The 9,572-nt window shown below is 38.6% G+C and overlaps 1 protein-coding gene across 3 annotated transcripts in view; it reads left to right on the forward strand.

Annotated features, from left to right (window-relative positions):
- TRAK1 (trafficking kinesin protein 1) overlaps positions 1-9,572 on the forward strand; it is a 131,963-nt gene that overhangs the window by 30,941 nt on the left and 91,450 nt on the right. Inside the window, exon 1 of one of the 3 annotated variants that reach the window (XM_044677931.1) lies at positions 3,124-3,193. The exons of 1 other annotated variant lie outside the window; for it this stretch is intronic. In XM_044677931.1, coding sequence (XP_044533866.1) covers positions 3,130-3,193 — 64 coding nt within the window. In that variant the 5' untranslated portion in view covers positions 3,124-3,129. Of the gene's footprint in view, positions 1-3,123; positions 3,194-9,572 lie in introns of those variants that run through there. One more of the 3 variants, XM_044677929.1, reaches the window with a different exon arrangement.

Raw genomic sequence — 9,572 nt, forward strand, 5'->3', positions numbered from 1 at the left:
AGAATATATACAGATATATACAGAATATATAAATATACAATTATATACTAAATCTATAGAATATATACTAAATGTATATAGAATATATATAAATATATACTAAATATATACAGACTATATAAAAATACATATATACAATATAAGAATTTATATATTATATATACAGAATACATACAACTATATACAGAATATATAAAATATATGCAAATATGTACAAATATATAAATATATACAGAATATATACAAATATTTACTAAATATATAGAATATAAGAACATATACTAAATGTATAGAGATATATAAATATATATGAAATATATATACATATATACTTATACTAAATATGTATAAAAATATGCTAAAGATATGCAGAATATACAAATCTATGCTATTTAGAATATATATATACTATTTAAGAATATATACTACATATACAGAATATATAAATATATACAAATATATACTAAATATGTACAGAATACATCAACATATACAGAATATAAAATATTTATTAAATATATATACAGAGATATACAAATAGACACTAAATATATGCTGAATGCATACAAAAGTAAAGCAGTTTTTGTCCTCAAGGAGATTACAGTCTGTCTGGGGAGAGGAAGCAGAGCTATTCAAATATAAGCTTCAGGTCTCAGAATAACCTGATGACCAAGGGACAGGAAGACACACATTCATAATCAAATTACCCTCAGGTTGGCTGATGCCTTCATGAGTGCATTTTTCCCCCTTTCTGCTTTGGAAGAGGATTGTGTAATTGTTGATACAACTCAAATGTGTTTTTGTTTTCCTGGTTGTGGGCTGATGACCCATTGCTGCCTTGGCAAGAGGGGCAGAGCCCAGAGGGTTGAGTAAAGCTCCCTAAGGGACCATAGTGGTTTTTTTTTTTCTTGTCGGACGGTCAGCAGGACCTGTATGTCCGGCTGAATAAGAGTGAGATCCATGTGGCTGCTATGGCTGGTGTGTTGTCAGCTGGGAAGTTGGACTCCTTTTGCTTAGTAAGTCTTGCTTATTTCGGTGGTAAGGGTCCTGACTTTCAAATCTTATTTTGGTGGCTATTCATTAAAATAAACAAGCAGAACATCTGGGAGTTTCTATATCATTTTGGACATGATGGAAGGATTTTTAGCTTTAGCTTTGTTTTTTTTTTTGGTAGAGAATAAATCTTAGTTAAAAATTTGTACAGTCAACTGGACTGTAAGGTGTGAGAATGGGAGCTGTGGATGGTAGGACCATAATATTATGTTTGGTCCAGGTTGTGAAGGGCTTTAATGACAAAGAAGTGTAGATTTGAACCTTGGGGTGCCAGGGGACCACTAGCATTTATTGAAAAAGGGAGTGACATTATCTAATCTGCACTTTGACTTCTTAGAGGAGGACGAGTTAGAATGAAGAGAGGCTTGAGCAAAGGAGCACAATTAGGAAGTTATTATAGTGGTCTAAGTGAGACGTAGTTGAAAAAACATGGCGGCAGTGAGTGATTAGCCAGTGAGAGATGTAGGGGTAGAAATGACCAGATTTTTGATTGATATATGGGGGGAGAATAGGAGTGAGAAGATGAAGTCAAAAGTAGATGTTGTGAGGGGCAGCTGGGTAGCTCAGTGGAGTGAGAGTCAGGCCTAGAGACAGGAGGTCCTAGGTTCAAACCCGGCCTCAGCCACTTCCCAGCTGTGTGACCCTGGGCAAGTCACTTGACCCCCATTGCCCAGCCTTACCAATCTTCCACCTATGAGACAATACACCGAAGTGCAAGGGTTTAAAAAAAAAGTATATGTTGTGGGACTAAAGATCAGGCAAGTGACTAGAAATGGGGACTGGTCATGGAGAGTATTTAAACCTAATAATCAGCTTTATTATATACAGTTCTTCATGATTTATATTTATATTTCTTTCTTTGCTTTTTTTTAAACCCTTGCCTTCTTATATTTATATTCTTTTTTTCCTTTTTTGTAAACTCTTGCCTTCCAACTTGGAATCAGTATTAAGAATGGGTTCCAAGACAGAAGAGCAGTAAGGGAGTTAAATGACTTGCCCAGAATTACAAAACTAGGAAGTGTCTGAGGTCAGATTTGAACCCAGGACCTTGTGCCTCTTGGCCTGGCTCTCTATCTCCTGAGCCACCTAGCTGCTGCCCCCTTATATTCTATTTATTATAAGTACTTTTTTTTCTTTCCTTGGGAACCTGGGAAAGCTCATATAATATGGATTTTTGTGAGTAAACCTTTGCTTAGGAGGGAACTTTAGAAAATGATGACTCACCCACTACTCTTTCGCACTCTGTTTCCTACATTCTCAGATTTTTTTTTAAATGGTCATTACTGAAAGGGCCTCGGAAATGTTAACATCGATATAGATGAGTTAAGAGTCAAAAGATCCTCTCCTCCACCCCCATTTTAAAAAATGTGATTTTTTTTTTTAGACTCACTATGTGCGATTACAATAAACCTTCTATACGGGCGAGGAAAGTTATCATAGATGTCTTTGTCTCCTGGGGCAAGATGTCAGACAAGATGCTCTTATGGTCCTCCTCTCCCCTTCATGTGCTTTATTTTAGATGATTTTATTAGAAACTCCTATTTTCTTATTCCTCGGCCTGATATCCCCTGAAGCTAACAGCTTCAGCATCCACCGAGGACATTTCCTGCATCCCTGCATCACTTGCAGAGCCGACCGGTCTCCATGGCAACATGCGCGGATTGAAAGATGTGTGGGGAGCCTAGAAGAGAGGATGGAGTGAGGAGCACCAAGTGGTGGTGTGTGTCCCTGACGTCACCTTCTCAGCCTTTTGATAGGGTGTTTCGGTCTACTCCCCATTCAAGGGCTCTGTACAGAGCTCCTTTATGAGAGTGTGCATGCAGCGGGAGGGCACTGCTTTTGGAAGTCTGCCTCCCCGCCTTTCCTCCCCCTCCTCCCCTCCCTTCCCTTCATTTCTTCTTTTCTTTTCCTTTTTCCTTTTCCTTTCTGGCTCCGGTCCGTCCCTGAGAATGTGCAGCTCGCTCTCAGCCTTTTGGGGGCTGCCGTTCAGCTCAGCCTCCCATCCAGGCAGGAAGGCATGGCTGCGTTTCACTTGACCTCAGAAGCACGGCAAAATCACTTCTGAGAATCCTGACTATGCAGAAATTTATTGAAGCAGATTACTATGAACTCGACTGGTATTATGACGAATGCACAGATGGTAATTACGGTCTCTGCCCGTGCGAGGCGGCAGGGTGGGTGCCCGGGGGACGGAGGGGGATCTGGGTGCTGGGAGGGGGCGGGTGCTGTGGCATTGGTGCAGCGGGGATGGCTGGCACCGTGGATTCCTTTTCCGAAGCATGACCAAGGGTTTTTGGCAGGGAAATGATCGCCTGCCGGAAGAGCCCTCTGGATGTCTTCTCGGGAAGGGATGATGGGTTTTGACCCGGGAGGCGCAGGAATGTTTATGGTTTGTAGGTTCTGTTGGAATTCTGCCTCCTATGAGCTTTGCATGTGTGTGTGTGTCTGGGCACGTGTGGACACGATGATGTGAGGGTGTGCGAGCTAAGATGCGCCTGTTATCCTTTGTGCTGTTTGGGTGAAGAGAGGAGAAGGGTGTCAGGCATTCCATCAGGCATCTCCCTTCACAGCCATCCTTGGGTGTCAGCCAAAGGCCCAGAATACTCTTTTTTTCCCCCTTTTTTTTCTCATGGCTTCCAGTGTATTCAGTGCTGGGTGCTGAGCAGCAAAGAGTAGGGGCTGGGGGGCATTTAAGGAACTCTGGTACCCCTTAGCCAGGGGAGGGGATTCAAGTGGCCTCTCTGACTCCGGTGACCCAGTCAGGGTCTTGGATGACATCTGAAGCTTGAAATGGATCCTCTGTTTGGCCATTGCCTCCTCCAGTCATTATTTTAAAGGATGGGTGTGGTGAGAACAGGAAGAAGAGAAGGAGGAGGAGGTGTGTGTGTTTGACAACCCAGGGCAGGTCTGGAAGGGAATTTATAGTGTGATATAAATGGAACTCTCCAGGACTAAGGAGTGCTCAGAAATACTTTTAGGTGGATGGATTCCAAAGCAGTTTAGATGCTCTTGGGAAGCCCTGAAATTCTATGTTTCTGTTTGTTACTTTCAAAACCTTGGTTTCTTTCTTTATTTTTTTTAAACCTTTACCTTCCACCTTAGAATCCATACTGTGTATTGGTTCCAAGGCAGAAGAGTGGTAAAGGGTAGGCAATGGGGGTTAAGTGACTTGCCCAGAAGTGTCTGAGGCCAGATTTGACTCAGGATATCCCATTTCTAGGTCCAGTTCTCTATCCACTGAACCACTCAGCTGCCCCCACCTTGTTTTTTTTTAAAAGGTGATTCTCAAATAGCAACCCTTCCAGCAAACTTTTTTTTAATTGCTTGGGTAACACAAACATCTTTAAGATATTATTTTACCTGTCCATCTTTGAGGAAAGCCCCAAAGTGACCGGGGTTGTGTTGGCACCTAAGCTTTTGAATGACCTTTCCCCTTTGAATATTTGTCTTCTGAAACTCCTCACATTTGACTAACTTGAATGATGTAACAGATTAGTGAACTGGCCTGGTTAGCAGCCATGGGAATTAGAACAGTCCTTGATGTCTTTCTTATCAACTGTTTCTGCTGTGAATGTATGTTAAAGAGGAGCCCTGACAATATTCCTTGGGCAGTGGGATTGGTGGGATGACATACATTTTTAATTTGCTTAGAGGGACCACAGCATCCTCAGGTCATGAGAAACTGGTTCTGTGGGTGTGCACGTGCTTAGGAATGATCAGGTGAAGAGGATGGCTTGTGGGGAGCAAATGCACTTATGTTAGAAATAAACCCAACTTTGCTGAAGCTGACCAGGCATCTGTCAGCAGCTGGAGGAGTCCACTGCCTGATTTCTCCTCTCTTAGTAAAGGGAGCCTTGTGGGAAGGTCATGGGTGTGATTTAAGGGGAGAGAGAGAGAGAGAGAGAGAGAGAGAGAGAGAGAGAGAGAGAGAGACACTTAACTCCAGATATACTAACTCTCAAGCTCCCTATGTGATGTAATTTAGTGATTATAGACTATATTATAAGATCAGAGAAAGGGACCAAAGTATTCTCCAATTTTACAGATGAGAAAACTGAGACCTGAACAAGATTATTCCATGTCCTATAAACATTAAAACAAAAAAATAAATCTCTATATTTTATATTTAAGTATATGTACTTATGTGTATTGTAAATGGGACATTTACTATATTTTTCATTTTTCTATCAGTAACTATAGTGAAGGGCATTAACAGAGAAGTAGTTGGGAATTCTGAATATGATATTAAGAAGACACAGGTTTCCATCTCATCTCAGAATCTTTAACAGCTATGGGACCTTGCTTAGATCGTTAAATTTCTTCTTAGAACCTTAGTTTTCTCGTCTGAAAAATGGGACACTGTTGGGAGGGACTAATGAAAAAATATAGGTAAAATGCTTTGAAAATGTTGAATGGCAGCTGTTAATAGCCTTATTATACTGACCATATAAATATGTAGGTGTTATAAATGACACATGCCTCTCCGTAAAGGAACACTTATGAAACTCTACCCATTAGCCCAAGGAGAAATAGAAGCAGTGAGTGGGGAAGGAAGGGAAGCCTGGGAGCCACCTGAGTCCAGGTGAACACAATCCAAGAATTGGAGGTGAGTAGGAGGGAAGGTTTTCTTGTTGTCTTGGCCTAATTGATACCTGAGCTCCTCGTCACACCTATTACCTGGTGAAAGAAAATCACTTGCCACAGTGAATCCTGAGGATAAGAGGAGACTTGTCCATATCCTGTGTGCTGGGAGAAGAATTTTCTCATCTTGGAACCTCTCTTCATTTGACTTTTTCCCCCCTTCTGGTTTGCTGTTTCCTGATGTTTGCTCTGATACACCAAAAAGGAAAATGGAAGAACTGAGTGATTCTCCAAGGGGTAATTTCTGACTGATGTTAAAGTTTGAATGTGAGCTGAGTCAAATATGTAGGTGAAGCGTCCTTCTCATTCAAGTGGACAGAAAGATAGTGGTGGGACTCAGTTTTTTTGGACTTGTATCTTTTGTATTGCCACAGGAATAAAAAATAATTGAGACAAATTGAGAGATGGAAAGGAAATACTATTCCTTTGATGTCTCCTAGGTTTGATTTTTCTAAAAGAAGTATGGAAAAAAAATTTCCTAGCACTTGTACCCTGAAATCAACAAAGGATCTGGGAAAAGCCATCCAATTACACATAAATATTTTAATTTAATTAATTAACTAGTCACTACACATTCTATTCTGGAGCAAGTTCACATATTTGTAAAGCATATACATGTTTTGATTATACATTTACCCCAGAAGATTGCAAAGCAGAATTCAGATTACAACTTGGTTCCTTTTTCTGATTGTCTGCTCTGCTGTTGAAGGACATTTGAATCCGTATGATTTTGTTCATGAAAGACTTAGGGTATGTATAATAAATTTTTTCCCATCCTCTCCCTCATCTTCTTCAGATTGTTGAATTTTTTCATCTCATTAAGGCTACTAGTTTCATTATATGAACTTCTTGAGGACAGTTTAGTTTTTATCTCTGCATCTAGATCCTTAACAAATGCTTGTTGATTTGATTAACTTTCTAGATCATTCTGTTCTCCCGGAGTTTGGTGAGGGAAATATTTTTAGAGGCTTGAATGCCTAGGAGCACCCATCGATGATTTCTCTTCACTGTCCTGTACCCTTTGAATAATTAATGAGCAAAACTTTTAGTGAATTCCCCAAGCTGATAGCAAAAGGCCAGTTAAACTTAATTTAGAAAAGACTTTTGTGGTCAAGTAGAAATGACTGCATATTTTTCAAAAAACAGCCAGACTCTTCTTGTTTACCTTGGTTTATTGACTTATGATATAATTTACAAAGGAAGCATCTTAAGCACTTTGAGGTAGGAGGAGGAATGTAGGGGAGTGCCATAAAAGTATTTCACCTGAAATGTTGACAGTGACTGAGTTGTTGGCAGCATAAAAAAATGATAGGCAAACGTTGAATTTTTCCAGGAACTTTACGGAGTCTTCATTGCATTTTTTCCTTTTAAAAAATATTGCCATATTTTCTAAAATTTATTCTCCCCTCCCTCAAGTTTTATCAGTAGATTTTTAATGGTTTCTACTTCCACCCCTCAAGGAAAAGAAATGGATCAAGATATGAATAAAAGGGAAAATATTTCATAATGCTATAAGAATCAATTTGAGACTTCTGAACATATTTAGTACTTTTAAGAGGTTTTCCTTAGGTATTTTAGAAGTGGAGTGGAGTGGATATCTCATTGAGAGCCTGTAATTAAAATGATTTTATGGCTAGCATACATAGATTCTGCTGTTTATTGAGTGTGACCTCGACCAAGTCACTAATCTCTCTGAGCCTCAGTTTCTCCTTCTGTATAATGAGGGATTTGGACTAGCTGGCCTTCAAAGTCTCCAGCTCAGTGTTTGTTTCTTTCTTACAGATTTAGGATGGGGTCTATATCCCTAAAACATGATTTATACAATTTGCCATATATTCCTAGTGTGTGAGTTTAAACTGGTCCCATGTGACTGAACTGTTGGGCTGTGGATGGATTTTGATTTTTATAAAAGAAGCTCAAGAGGATAAAGGTGAAAGTTTGGAAACCAGCAAAGGATCTGTGTGAAGCCATGTACTCAGAGAGACACATTATTTTAAATTTTATTTTTATTTTCTCAGTTATATGTAGAAATAGCTTTTGCCATTTTTTTTTCCTGAAATCTGAAGATTCATATTTTGTCCCTCTCTATTCTCCCCAGGCAGCAAATACTCTGATATAGGCTATAGCTGAATTACATAGAGACACAACTGAATTCAGTGCCTTGACTAGCCATCACTGTGGCTCAAGTAGGTGAAGTTAGCATGTCTGAAAAAAATCTAGGTTAACTCTGGATTCTTGAATTGTTTCAATTTTACTTTGATTTCCTTTTAAGAAATCAGAGATGGGTCTTTTGTCATTTTCAGAGTCTTTGATTCAAGTTCATGTATTTTAATTTTAAACATACTTGGTACTTTTTCAACCAGGCACCTTAGAAATAGATAATAAAAGTTGTCCTTTCTTAGATTTAGTTCAGACATAAAGTATCCCAAGGAACATAAAATTTAGAAAAAATCCTTGGGAGAACTTTTGAATATTTTGAATACTTTTCTTTTTTCTTTTTTAAAAAATAAAGTTTATGGATGTTTTTAACATTACCATAGTGTTTTTCATATTTCCCCAATCATCCCGTATAAATTTTTTAAAGAAAAGAAAAGTAAAAGGAAGAGAAATCATTGATCAGCTATGCTAATTTTTCTTAAACATTGATCTATTATGTTAATTTTTCTTACTCTTCTTTTTCTTTACTTAGAGGTAGGAGGGTTTTCTCCTACCTTCTTTTGAGCCAACTTTGTATATTTTGAAAGAATGCTTTGAGTAAGTAAAGAATGCTGCAAAAACATATTTGTTGATACAATTCCCTTTGTGAATTAGATTTTAGACTTGGCTCTTTCTTGTTTTACTAGAAGAACATCTAAAAAAGTGACATCTTTTCCTACAAATTAACTTGGCCCCTAAATCAATAGTAAATAATATAAGCCTCCTGTTTTTGTTTATTTTTTTTTGTCTTTGTATCCTCCACACATGGTTCAGTTAGTAAATGTTTGTTGACTCGATTTAATAAATAATGAAGACAAGGTTGAAAAGTTGGGTAGTATAGTGGTCTTATACTCCTACTAATTTTGATTATGAATAATTGAAACTAAAAAGTGCTCAGAGTTAATAAGGTAAATACATCCATATTCTGCTGCTTTGTTTCACTCCCATTTCTGATGGTGACTCAACAGTATAAACAGTGCAGTAACCACATAGCCACTGTCTATTGTGACAGCCATTTGGACAGGTATGTAGCCTTAACCTGGGGGCAATTGGCAAGCTGGATCAGCTTCTTAGAAATTATTGTTTTATAGCTTTATATACAATTTGGTGTGAAGCTGTTGATGGGAGGAAAATCCATTGCTGGGTTCTTCTGCTGTCCTTTTACTTAATGGCTACAGCCAGTAACAAATATAGTCAAAAGTTATTGATAGTGAACTGTGAGTGAGATGAAAGGAGTCATCTTGGTTCCAGAACCAAGGCTCTTCTGGATACTCTCCTTTGTTTTCTAGGATCATAGCTTCTAGATTCATAGGATCATCTAGACAAAGAGGAGACCTTAGAGACTCTGTAGCCCATACAGAAATTTTTGTTTCTAAGTTCAGAACGTAGAAAGTAGAAATATTCATAGGCTTTGCTTTTTCTATAGTCAAGTCAAATCAATAAGCATTTATTAAACATCTACTATTTGTCAGGCATTGTACTAAACCCCAAGGATACAAAGAGACATAAAAAGAAATCCTTACCCTCAAATAGCTTACAGACCAGTGGGGGAGAAAGCATGTGAAAAACTGTATGGTATTTCTGGTCCTTCATGGAGTCCCTTCCTTCCTTCCTTCCTTCCTTCCTTCCTTCCTTCCTTCCTTCCTTCCTTCCCTCCTTCCTTCCTTCCTTCCTTCCTTCCT

The sequence above is a fragment of the Gracilinanus agilis genome, chromosome 5, assembly GCF_016433145.1.
Source record: "Gracilinanus agilis isolate LMUSP501 chromosome 5, AgileGrace, whole genome shotgun sequence".
In the NCBI taxonomy this organism is placed as follows: domain Eukaryota; kingdom Metazoa; phylum Chordata; class Mammalia; order Didelphimorphia; family Didelphidae; genus Gracilinanus; species Gracilinanus agilis.